General features: G+C 44.1%; 1 protein-coding gene across 4 annotated transcripts in view; it reads left to right on the forward strand.

Moving 5' to 3' along the window:
* Positions 1-13,408, forward strand: part of LOC308321169 (cell surface glycoprotein MUC18-like) — an 83,858-nt gene that overhangs the window by 51,569 nt on the left and 18,881 nt on the right. For all 4 annotated transcript variants that reach the window (XM_080772005.1, XM_080772004.1, XM_080772006.1 and 1 more), the window contains exons 3-11: positions 1,629-1,866; positions 4,280-4,350; positions 4,555-4,642; positions 5,520-5,699; positions 7,899-8,026; positions 9,175-9,313; positions 10,316-10,428; positions 11,385-11,526; positions 12,650-12,777. In XM_080772005.1, coding sequence (XP_080628131.1) covers positions 1,629-1,866; positions 4,280-4,350; positions 4,555-4,642; positions 5,520-5,699; positions 7,899-8,026; positions 9,175-9,313; positions 10,316-10,428; positions 11,385-11,526; positions 12,650-12,777 — 1,227 coding nt within the window. The remainder of the gene's footprint in view (positions 1-1,628; positions 1,867-4,279; positions 4,351-4,554; positions 4,643-5,519; positions 5,700-7,898; positions 8,027-9,174; positions 9,314-10,315; positions 10,429-11,384; positions 11,527-12,649; positions 12,778-13,408) is intronic.

The raw sequence follows: 13,408 nt of genomic DNA on the forward strand, positions 1-13,408 counted from the left end.
TGTCCGGTCCCCTCCTACGTCTCACCAGGTCCAGTCCTGCTCTCACCAAGTCCAGCCCCTGTGCGTTGCACCAGACTCCCAGCACCCGGCACTTTATTCAGGAATGGTGGATTCTCGAGCCGCAACGGTTCCGCAGGCTCCACCTTGCCCTTGGTGGTGCCGCAGGCTCCGCTTGAGGCTCACCGTGGCTTTGTTGGGCTTCTTCCTCACGGAAGACACAGGCTGGGGCGCCAACCCATACTGCTCCGATAATAAATAATATATAGGCAGTGTTGTACCCAAAGAACGATAGTTCACGAACGCGTTCTCATTTGGGCTGAACGTACTGTATTTCTGCCTGATGAACGTCATTGTGAACACATTCATTTCTGGCGTGTGTGAACGTCACTTTTTCTCTTAGGATTAGCCGCAGCAGCAGCTGTCCGTTTATCATTAGCACAACCACGAACGTCCAACACATACAGTATACAATGAATTACTCGCCTAATGCTGCCTGCAGGTTCCAGTCTTGATATTGTAAATATGGTCGCTAACGTGGTTTAGCGACTAGTACTTTGAGAGCTCATCCATCGTAGCTTGTTTACAAGTGAAACGGACTTCCTGTGCAGAAACTGCCTCATAAAAATAAGAGCCACTTGTATTGATTAGTCAACACTAGTTTTATTTACACATCTACTTACAGGACGTTAACATCTCATTTGAGTGCCTGTCAGCATTCTCTAAATCCCTGTCTCTCAACTGGTGCGCAAATCATTTTTTGGAACCATGAACTTTAGTTCAAAATGTTGAATTATGAACTGTGAACTGAACTAGTTCATAAAATAAATGAACTTTCCCAACACTGTATAGAGAAAAGGCCATGTACTAGTGAGCAACGGTACATTTTAAGATGGCTTTGGCCGAAGCAAATCCCTCTGGGTGCTTTGTCAGCAGATACAAACAATCACCAGGTAAAACAAATACCGGTAGTCATTTAGCAGAACTGCAAGCATATGAAAACAAATATACGGTAATCTTCATAAAAAGAAAGAATACATCATACAATATAATATCGGAGCTATTATAATAATAATAATAATAATCAGATTTATCAGGATGATATCATCATTTTTGTCTTTAAAGCCCAAAATGACCTGTCCCCCCCATATTTAGCTGAATTGATCACTCCCTATGTACCAGCAAGAGCCCTGAGATCGGCCAATCTGTCTCTCCTGATTGTGCCTGACACAGAATTCAGGACCAGAGGAGATCGCGCGTTCGCCGTGGCTGGTCCCAACCTCTGGAACGCCCTGCCGCTCCATGTTCGCGCTGCTCGGTCTTTGACGGTTTTTAAATCCTTATTAAAGACTCATTCTTACTCTTATCGCTTTTAATTCAATTTAATTTAAGTCTGCCCACGAGCTATGTTCCTATGGACTGCCAATTGCATTTTACATTTTGCTCTCTCTTTGAAATTATTGCTTTATTTTATCCCTTTTTCTGTTTGCTTGTGTTTGTAATTATGCGTTGCAAATGTGAAGCGCTTTGGTTCGACCTTGGTCGATGTAAATGCGCTGTATAAATAAAGTTTGATTTGATTTGATTTGATTTCTGATGATGATGCGCGTGCGTTTCCGTGGTGGGTGTAGGTAGCGCCGCCGCCGTCGACGGAGAGGCACAGAATCTACTACCAGGACTCCACCATGCACATCGTGGAGAAGGGCACGCCGTTCTCGGAGCGCATCTCGGTGAACGGTACGGGCGCCACGGGGGAGCTGGTGTTGACCGTCAGAGACGTGCAGCTGAGCGACGCGCTGGACTTCATCTGCGTCGTCCAGGGCCTGACGGACGGCACCGACGAGGGACTGACGCAGCTCAAGGTGTTCGGTAAGAGACGCTGACGAGGGACTGACACAGCTCAAGGTGTTCGGTAAGAGACGCTGACGAGGGACTGACACAGCTCAAGGTGTTCGGTAAGAGACGCTGCTCCTCAAACACTGACACAGCTCAAGGTGTTCGGTAAGAGACGCCGCTTCTCAAACACTGACACAGCTCAAGGTGTTCGGTAAGAGACGCTTGCTTCTCAAACACTGACACAGCTCAAGGTGTTCGGTAAGAGACGCTCCTTCTCAAACACTGACACAGCTCAAGGTGTTCGGTAAGAGACGCTGCCTCTCAAACACTGACACAGCTCAAGGTGTTCGGTAAGAGACGCTGCTCCTCAAACACTGACACAGCTCAAGGTGTTCGGTAAGAGACCCTGCTCCTCAAACACTGACACAGCTCAAGGTGTTCGGTAAGAGACGCTGCCTCTCAAACACTGACACAGCTCAAGGTGTTCGGTAAGAGACGCCGCTTCTCAAACACTGACACAGCTCAAGGTGTTCGGTAAGAGACGCTGCTCCTCAAACACTGACACAGCTCAAGGTGTTCGGTAAGAGACGCTCCTTCTCAAACACTGACACAGCTCAAGGTGTTCGGTAAGAGACGCTCCTTCTCAAACACTGACACAGCTCAAGGTGTTCGGTAAGAGACGCTCCTTCTCAAACACTGACACAGCTCAAGGTGTTCGGTAAGAGATGCTGCTCCTCAAACACTGACACAGCTCAAGGTGTTCGGTAAGAGACGCTGCTCCTCAAACACTGACACAGCTCAAGGTGTTCGGTAAGAGACGCTACTTCTCAAACACTGACACAGCTCAAGGTGTTCGGTAAGAGACGCTTCTTCTCAAACACTGACACAGCTCAAGGTGTTCGGTAAGAGACGCTGCTTCTCAGACACTGACACAGCTCAAGGTGTTCGGTAAGAGATGCTGCTCCTCAAACACTGACATAGCTCAAGGTGTTCGGTAAGAGACGCTGCTCCTCAAACACTGACACAGCTCAAGGTGTTCGGTAAGAGACGCTTCTTCTCAAACACTGACACAGCTCAAGGTGTTCGGTAAGAGACGCTGCTTCTCAAACACTGTGCTGTACATGTGTTGGACGCCCCAGTTTTTAGTGTGCATTATTAGGCCCAACAGTGGGTTGGTAAACCGAGTAACCCAGTTTAACCCATTTGGGTTTAACCCATTTGGGTTAAACTGGGTTTAAAAAATAGCAGACTAGCATCTAAAGCTCTTAGCGCGCCACTCGGTGGCGCGCTATGAGCTTGTAGATCTGCTATTTTTCAATGGCTAAAGTATAACATAATGATTAGTTAAAACACCAAAAGGGGTTCCCGTCTGGAATGGATTAACACAGACCACTTCCTCATTTTGGTGTCAAAAAGGAGTGTTCTTCCGGGTGCTTCAAAACGCCACTGAGCAACTTCCATTGAAATAAAAATAAAGAATTTTATGAATTCTAAAACAGACAATCGAAGAAAAGCATAAAATATTAATAGAAATGAAGATGTAGTGAAAATAGCTGATGTATGTTTAAAGACATTTCATGGTTTGTTTTCATGGTTTTACCAATACTGCGTTCCACTGAACATAGTATACGTTCATATAGTATTCATTAAAGAAACATGTTCTGAAAATGCACGCCACCCGCACGTCTGACCACTTTAACATGGCAGGCTTTTGAAAAGCACTGCATTAGGCTACGAACCCCCATAGACTCAGAGAGTGTACTGCATTAGGCTACGAACCCCCATAGACTCAGAGAGTGTACTGCATTAGGCTACGAACCCCCATAGACTCAGAGTGTACTGCATTAGGCTACGAACCCCCATAGACTCAGAGAGTGTACTGCATTAGGCTACGAACCCCCATAGACTCAGAGTGTACTGCATTAGGCTACGAACCCCCATAGACTTAGAGAGTGTACTGCATTAGGCAACGAACCCCCATAGACTCAGAGAGTGTACTGCATTAGGCTACGAACCCCCATATACTCAGAGAGTGTACTGCATTAGGCTACGAACCCCCCTAGACTCAGAGAGTGTACTGCATTAGGCTACGAACCCCCATAGACTCAGAGAGTGTACTGCATTAGGCTACGAACCCCCATAGACTCAGAGAGTGTACTGCATTAGGCAGAGAGTGCACAAATGGAACCAAATGGACCCATAATGGTCACAGGTTATGGAAGGGTTACCCTTTGTAGTGTTAAACTCACTGGCATGTGTACATAGTGAATGTGCGCCATCTGCAATGGACAGTTATCACATTATGTAACTAAATAGTAATGGATAATGTAGTAGACATGCTGTAGAACATGTGCTGTAGATGTAGCTGACACAGTGGTTCTTTAATAATGTAGTAGACATGCTGTAGAACATGTGAGATGTAGCTGACACAGTGGTTCTTTCACAGAGACGCCGGCTTTTCCTTCCATCGAGCGGGTTCACACGGGCATCTCCGTCACGAACGAGTTCCCTTCAAAGGTAAACACTTGAAGTCTCTTCACAGTTGTGGCATCATTTGTGTGTGTGTGTGTGTGTGTGTGTGTGTGTGTGTGTGTGTGTGTGTGTGTGTGTGTGTGTGTGTGTGTGTGTGTATGTATATATTATATATAATATATATATATACACACAATAATTACAGTTGTTTTATGTATTTATTTCTCTCCTCTCCTCTCCTCTCCTCAGATTGGAAGCTGTGAGGCTAAGAATGGTTTCCCCAGACCCAACATCACTTGGTACAGAGACAACACTCCGCTGCAGAACATTGCAAATGGTAAAACCACAGCATGAATGAAACAGACTGACACTGTTTGTGTTCAGATGAGTAAGTGATAATAATGCATGAGGAGTTGTCCTCCTCATGCACTATCACACTTATGCCATGGCCGCATAAAAAGAGAGACATGTATCAATGGAGTGTAAATTCTGCCTTAAATTTGAGCGTGGGTTTATGGCGTGATCACTGATTGATGATGAATGAATGGCATGCATATAAACATGATGGATGAGGATGATGAAGGCTGTAGTTCCACAGTGTGAAGATATTACGGCAGCCGGCGAAAACTAGAGATCTCACCAGGCCCACCTGTCCATTCAAACTCTAGACGGGTGACGGGTCTGCCCCAAAGTTATTAGTGCAGCCGCGCCTGGCAGCCGGCGGAAACTAGAGTTCTCAACAGGCCCACCTGTCCATTCAAACTCTAGACGGGTGACGGGTCTGCCCCAAAGTTATGAGTGCAGCCGCGCCCGGCAGCCGGCGGAAACTAGAGTTCTCAACAGGCCCGAAAATTAAGGCCCGGCCCTACCTGGGCCCTCGTCAAACCATGTACACTCAAGAGAATGTCCCCCGCTACCACCCTTAGATCTCCGTATACTGTATGGAGCTGACCTGTTCTGACATTCCATATGTTGATCTGACCTCATCAAACCCTGCCTGTACACTCAAGACATGCTCCTTATATGGCCAGTACAGAATTCATTCCATGTTGATCCGCCCCCCCATGCCAAAGCGCCAGCACTCGCCCAGCAGTCTGCCGTCAACGAGGCAGATGCGTGCACGTGGGGGCGAGGTCGCTTCTCGCCCTCAGGCGTCTTACTGGTAATATTAATACAAAAACGTGTGTGTGTGTGTGTGTGTGTGTGTCTCCCAGAGGTGAACATGCTTTCCTTGGTCACGATGGAGGCCAGCGGTATGTACTCTGTGAAGAGTGACCTGAGCATGATGGTGACCAAGGAGGACAAGGACTCAGAGTTCTACTGCGAGGTTACCTACCTGGTCCCTGGAGGCACCCGCATGACGGAGACCCCCCGCATCAACATCACTGTGTACTGTGAGTCTTTACGTTACTACATCACTGTGTACTGTGAGTCTTTACGTTACTACATCACTGTGTACTGTGAGTCTTTACGTTACTACATCACTGTGTACTGTGAGTCTTTACGTTACTACATCACTGTGTACTGTGAGTCTTTACGTTACTACATCACTGTGTACTGTGAGTCTTTACGTTACTACATCACTGTGTACTGTGAGTCTATACGTTACTACATCACTGTGTACTGTGAGTCTTTACGTTACTACATCACTGTGTACTGTGAGTCTTTACGTTACTACATCACTGTGTACTGTGAGTCTTTACGTTACTACATCACTGTGTACTGTGAGTCTATACGTTACTACATCACTGTGTACTGTGAGTATATTACTACATCACTGTGTACTGTGAGTCTATGTTACTACATCACTGTGCACTGTTAGTCTATGTTACTACATCACTGTGTACTGTGAGTCTATGTTACTACATCACTGTGTACTGTGAGTCTTTACGTTACTACATCACTGTGTACTGTGAGTCTTTACATTACTACATCACTGTGTACTGTGAGTCTTTACATTACTACATCACTGTGTACTGTGAGTCTTTACATTACTACATCACTGTGTACTGTGAGTCTTTACATTACTACATCACTGTGTACTGTGAGTCTATGTTACTACATCACTGTGTACTGTGAGTCTTTACGTTACTACATCACTGTGTACTGTGAGTCTTTACGTTACTACATCACTGTGTACTGTGAGTCTTTACGTTACTACATCACTGTGTACTGTGAGTCTTTACGTTACTACATCACTGTGTACTGTGAGTCTATACGTTACTACATCACTGTGTACTGTGAGTCTTTACGTTACTACATCACTGTGTACTGTGAGTCTTTACGTTACTACATCACTGTGTACTGTGAGTCTTTACGTTACTACATCACTGTGTACTGTGAGTCTATACGTTACTACATCACTGTGTACTGTGAGTATATTACTACATCACTGTGTACTGTGAGTCTATGTTACTACATCACTGTGCACTGTTAGTCTATGTTACTACATCACTGTGTACTGTGAGTCTATGTTACTACATCACTGTGTACTGTGAGTCTTTACGTTACTACATCACTGTGTACTGTGAGTCTTTACATTACTACATCACTGTGTACTGTGAGTCTTTACATTACTACATCACTGTGTACTGTGAGTCTTTACATTACTACATCACTGTGTACTGTGAGTCTTTACATTACTACATCACTGTGTACTGTGAGTCTATGTTACTACATCACTGTGTACTGTGAGTCTATGTTACTACATCACTGTGTACTGTGAGTCTATGTTACTACATCACTGTGTACTGTGAGTCTATGTTACTACATCACTGTGTACTGTGAGTCTATGTTACTACATCACTGTGTACTGTGAGTCTATGTTACTACATCACTGTGTACTGTGAGTCTTTGTGGGGCGACTGTGGCTCAAGAGGTACATAAAAGCGCCATATAAATGCACCATTTACCATTTTACATTACTACATCACTGTGTACTGTGATAGGGCTGCAACTGTCATTTATCATTGAATCGACATGGACACCAACAAACACCAGCAAAAGGCATTCTTGGATAGTTGTGCCTGGTCAGATGAATCATTTAAGCGTATTTCATCGTACAAAAGTGTGAATAATACCTATAATCTATAAGCTCCACGAGTTTGTAGATCAGTTATTTTAATATATATATATATATATATATATATATATATATATATATATATATATATTTAATTGTTTTTTAAACTTTAGAAATAAAGAAAGAAAGAAAAGAAAATCAATAATTGTATTAAAATGTATTATTTAAATGTTTGTTTGTTTGTTTGTTTGTAGATCAGTTATTTTAATATATTTAATTGTTTTTTAAACTTTAGAAAGAAAGAAAGAAAGAAAGAAAAGAAAATCAATAATTGTATTAAAAAGTATTATTTTAATTTGTATTAACACCATTGTGTATACACTCAGTCTTTACATTACAACATACAGTAACATAAACATCACTGTGTACTTTGAGTCTTTAATATTACAACATCATACAAAGCGTCAGTCTATATACTGTACATTTGTCTGTATACTGTGTCTTGTATGCATATCACTGAACACTATGAAACCGTAACCGTGTGCTATTTGACCATATATTATATATACAGTTCCCACTACGTCCATCAGCGTGTGGGTGGAGTCCCCCAAAGGGGACGTCAAAGAAGGTGACACGGTGGAGCTTCAGTGTCGCGGTGACGGGAACCCCCAGCCCCCCCTGTCCTTCTATCATGGAGACGTAAGACGTGTGTGTGTGCGCGTGTGTGTGTGTGTGTGTGTGTGTGTGTGTGTGTGTGTGTGTGTGGGCGTGTGCGCGTGTGCGCGTGAAAAATGTATGTTGCTGTATCACTGGTCCTCACAACCGTTTCTCGTCAAGTACGCCACCAAAATGAACACACTCCCCCCACCCCCGCCCAGAAGTAAAGATTTGCAATAATTGCAGATATACTATAGCTCATTGTACAAGATCTTGTAGATCTGTAGAAGTATAAAATATCTGAGAAATGACACAGATGCTATCCCGGTCTCAAGCCTATAATGGGTTAAAGCCCGTTTTGACGCTACAAAGCCTACTGCAGATGCTAGTATAAGCCTACTGCTTGTAGCATCTGCCACATCTGTGACACGCCGTAGATCGGCTGTATTCGCTGAGCGACACCGTTATACGGCTGTTGGGTAGTTGAGCATTTGGGTAGTTGAGCAGTTGGGTAGTTGAGTTGTAGCAGGTTTCATTAGCAGTGCCCGTGCTGGCTTTTTCTATTTCCTTTGCCTTGTATGTTGGAAAGTGTATGAATGTATTTATTATCGATTGTATTGTTCTGTGTGTCCCCTTCCCCCCCAGCTCATGGCACTCTGTAAACAAATCAATTAACACACTTTTATGCTGTGTTCAAGCTACAATTTACATTTCAATAGAAGCCAGCTACATGAAGATACACACTGGCGTACAAAAAGCTACAAAATCTAATTGAGCTGACTTCAACTTCACACTTGCAATTACAAAGCTACAAAACGAACCGCATCCGTGCCATTTTAGATTTATGCGGTGGCTATACCAGATCTACACGCTCACAGCGTGTCACTTCGTGCCGTGCTGCAAGCTTGTACATCTGCTCTATTTTTGCTATAAAGTGGGAGAACTACTTATTTAGAAGGCATCTGTAGAATCGGCCTCAGGTCTTAATGGGTGTTCCCTCTCTACAGGGGGAGGGGGAAAAAAAGTCATCGAAACAAGGAAAAGTAAACAAAAATAACATTGTGTTACAATAGTTGTATTTATTGAGTGGTGCAACCACTCCAAGGAACAGCAATGTCACATTCCAGTGACGATATTGTATGTTCAAAGACTAAACAAGGCCTGCTTGTTTGTCACGGGTCACTTTTTAGGAGGAGAAGACGGCGGACTCTAACGGCGTCCTGGTGTTGAAGGGCGCGTCCAGAGCAGACAGCGGCACCTACAAGTGTGAGTCGTGGGATTTCGACACCGACGTCCAGACCATGGGAAACACCACGCTGATGGTCAACTGTAAGGACTGTTGCTTATACGCCTTTTAATCTACATACAGTTAATTAAAGCTACAAACTGGGACTTATTTGAATGAATAAAGCACTACGTTAATACAATATAACTAGTGTAGTCACTAGCACAGTAGCCTGGAACTCACCTATGCTTTTTATGGCATAGGCAGCTCCCGGCAGGATCCGCCGGGAGAATATATGCGCAGCTGCGCGACATGAGACTAATTACTTAGAGCGACAGAGAGAGAGAGAGGAGCGTGTGTTTGTGTGTGTACATGTGTGCGTGTGTATGTCAATTTTACAAAGGTGCAGACAATCAGAAATCAGCAGAGAGTGAGCAATGTTTGCGCTACTCTATGCCGAATTGAAGTGGACTCAGACCCAGACTTTTTCTTTCTCCCTGGAAATAAAAACGTCTGGGTTTCCGAGGCTACTAGCACAGTGGTTCCTAAACGTTTCAGGTCGAGACCCAAAAAAGAGATTAGACGTTTAGGCCCGGGGCCCGAACTAGTGAAAATAGATAGTTATCTGTAGATAGATCGATTTTCACTACTTTCACTACAAATGTATGGAATTTGTTTGACTTTTCTTTGATTTCTCCACAAAATGACTGAACGATTTTGCTTTTTTTGGGCATGTTTTTTTTAAATGAACATGATTAAACAATGATTAAAAACTAAATGTATAGGAAACGAAAAATAAAGTGGTGGGTCCCCCCCGACCCACTGTTTTGGGTCCACCCACTTGCACTAGCAAGGCAGTGGGTGGAGATGGTCTCCCTATCCGCCATTTAGACCAGTGGTTCCCAAGCTGTTCATATCGAAACCCAAAAGAGAGATTAGACAAATTTTGCCCGAGACTCAAACTAGTGAAAATAGCAATCTACAAGTGCACAACGTGGCGCAAGCTTTTTTTTTTTACTCGAGTGTCTGTCTCTCTCTCTCTCTCTCTCTCTCTCTCTCTCTCTCTCTCTCTCTCTCTCTCTCTTGTTTACATGTATAATGTATAGATTTGGATCCTGCTGTGGTGGATCCTGAAGTTCGCACGTTGTCCCTGGGTGAGGGGATGACGGCAACCTGTAACGCCCTCTCCTCTCTGCATACTAAAACTGCCTGGTTTAAGGTTAGTGACCACACACACACACACACACACACACACACACACACACACACACACACACACACACACACACACACACACTGGGTGACATCTCCAGGTTTACATTCACTTGTTCTCTTGTTTTGAAACCTATACCAGACGTGCAAGCATAAGCGCACGGATGCTGATTTTCGATCTAACGTAATCGATGGAAAATAAATGACGAGATATCTCGTCCGCTCGCCTCTCGTTGAAAAACAATTACTTTGCCAGTCGGAAAAGGCATTTGTTTTTCTCAACCTCAAATGTTAAAGATTGATAGTGCAGTGATTTTTGTATTTTCTTTCTTCGGTTTTGCATGTGTTTATGAGGTGACAGTACTTCATTAGACCTCTTGGTGTGGTTGTTATGTGCCAGTCAAACGTGCCAATGAAAAAACTGTGATATAGTGACATCACAATATCATCCCCTCCCCTAACCCATCCCCCTTCATCATACAACCACAGCTGTGGGTGCTGCTTCAGTTCAGGTGGATCATCGCCCATCACCACCCACCAGGCAACCCAGGCATAATGAACTGGTGGGCGTGTCCACATAAAAACAAAATGTTAACAAATACTGTACACTTTTCCCCTACTTATATAATAATAATACTTGATGATCATGTTTTAGGGTGAAAAACCCCCCCACGGCAGGCCATCTTTAACACATTTAGTACCGGAACTGCATCAAAATAAAGGCGCTGCTTGCGCCAGAGTAGTCGCTTTTATTTTGAAAGCCATGAACCGGAAATACTTTCTTAAAAAAGTTGACTGAAATAGGAATAATTCTGAATATTATTATCTCGCCCCGCGTCGTTTGGACGTCGCTAGGACGTCCATAGACGTCGAAGGCACCTCTCGGTTCCAATCGTTTCCAGACGTATTATGTATTAAATGTAAAATGTGATTTTGTGTGTGTGTGTGTGTGTGTGTGTGTAGAATGGACAGCAGGTTCACAAAGGCCACACTCTGACACTGAAGAACGCCATGTTTGACACCGCAGGGACCTATGTGTGTGTGATCACTGTCTCCAGCATGGAGAGCATGGAGACCAGTGGGACCCTCCGTGTGTTTGTACAGGGTGAGTTTTCATGCACAATATCTGTGTGTTCCTTTGTTCGTTTTTATTTCATTTTTCTCTATAAAACTGGCTTGAGGACCGCTGCGTGTGAGGAGTCAAAATAGCAGATCTGAAGCCCTGACCACGCCATGCAACACCTTGGGTCCAAACGATTTGCGAGGAGTTGCATGTTGACCCTTCGGTGCGGTTTGGGGCCATTGAATTCCATGCGTTGAATCGCTCGGGACGACGTGGGTCAACGTGCGTCAACGTGCAACAGGACATATCACACCGCAGGGACAACGGTGAAACCGTCTCGACCCTTTGGTGTGGTCAGGGCTTAAAAGCTCCCAACACGACACAACGCAATGCATTGTTAGCTACTTTTGCAATTTTTGAAAGTGTAAAGTAGAACGTCAGTACTGTAGTTAAAACAGCCTCCCTCCCTGACAACCCTCTCACCTTTGCTAATCAAAATCTGAATCTTCTTTATTGTCACAATACAGTTTTACATGTAAAAAAGTGGGTGAAATGTATGTGCATATTGTTCCCGTTCTTTTTCCAAGAAAAATAATAGAAAGGAAAGAAGAAAGTTTGAGCGTAATAAATAAAAAGAAACTCTGCCTTTGCCGCGGAGATAGAGACTAGATGGTTTCGTTTTGATGACGAAACCGGAAATCGTCACATGCTGTGGGCTGCTAGGGCTTCTGGGAAATTGAGGCCAATGCAAATGAATGGGTACAACGCCTCATGGAGACGGGTCTTGTGTGCGTCTTCCGGGTGCACCAAGATGGTGGATGGTGCGATCGGATCATAACAAACCGAGGAACCTGTTTTCGCTGGATTTTCACAGATTAAAAGCCCAAATAATTCAGCGTATGCTCTAAAGGTAATACAACAATCTCGGCAGCGTAGGGTAGTTGATTAAAATGTGGGTTACGCGTTTAAACCAGTCAAACTGTTTTAATGGTTTCAGATCATTTAGAAGCCTGTTCCACAAACAGCACCCTCGTAGGGTCAATCAGCTTATCTTATTTACAATACAAGTAAGGGGTTTTCAGATAATTACAAGCTGGTCAGTGCTCACAAAGGGCACAACCGTAGGGTCTCTCGCTAACTCCTCTCTCCTGCCTCCTCCCTCCAGGTCCTCCAGAGATCAGGGAGCCACAGAACACGCCCATCGAGGAGCATTTGGAGAAGACGGTGAACCTGAGCTGCCATGCCAGGGGTTACCCTGTCCCCAGCATCTCCTGGAGCTCCTCTGATGCACAGGTACAGCTCTATAGCAGCCCACGCTTCTCAAACCTTGGACCCCCATAACCCTCTGAGTTACAGACCTGTAAGGGTCCATTTGGAACCCCGGTCAAGGAGCCCTGAGGGTCCCTGGACCTCACTTTGACAACTTATTGGTTGTCTTCTAGCAATACCTTTAGCACTAGCTAAAGAAAAGCTAAAAAGAATTACGCATTTAATCGCACCTTAGTTTTAACCGTGGAACGTTTCTCACTGGGCGTGTTTCTGAATAGGCTGCTGCACGTCTGCACAGCAGCACTCCACAGCTCCGTCAGTCGGACAACAACAAAGCCCAAATGAATCAATGAATGAAGAAGCCGCTTATATCGTGTGTATGTGTTGTCACGACTATGGTCGTGTGTGGCTATGATTAATTATGAGTGTTATTTTGGATTATATGTTTATTGCTAATATTATATATATATATATGGTGGTATTGTTATAGTATATATATATATATATATATATATACCTGAGCAGCAGTTACGTTATGAACCTGTATTAGACTACCTCTCCTCCCATGCAGAGTGAATGAATCAGACAGAATGATTGTCATCAGCTGTGTGTCTGGGGTACTCCTGTTGGCCATGACAGTGGAGGCCTGATCATC

The sequence above is a fragment of the Protomyctophum bolini genome, assembly GCF_963924005.1.
Source record: "Protomyctophum bolini genome assembly, chromosome: 9".
In the NCBI taxonomy this organism is placed as follows: domain Eukaryota; kingdom Metazoa; phylum Chordata; class Actinopteri; order Myctophiformes; family Myctophidae; genus Protomyctophum; species Protomyctophum bolini.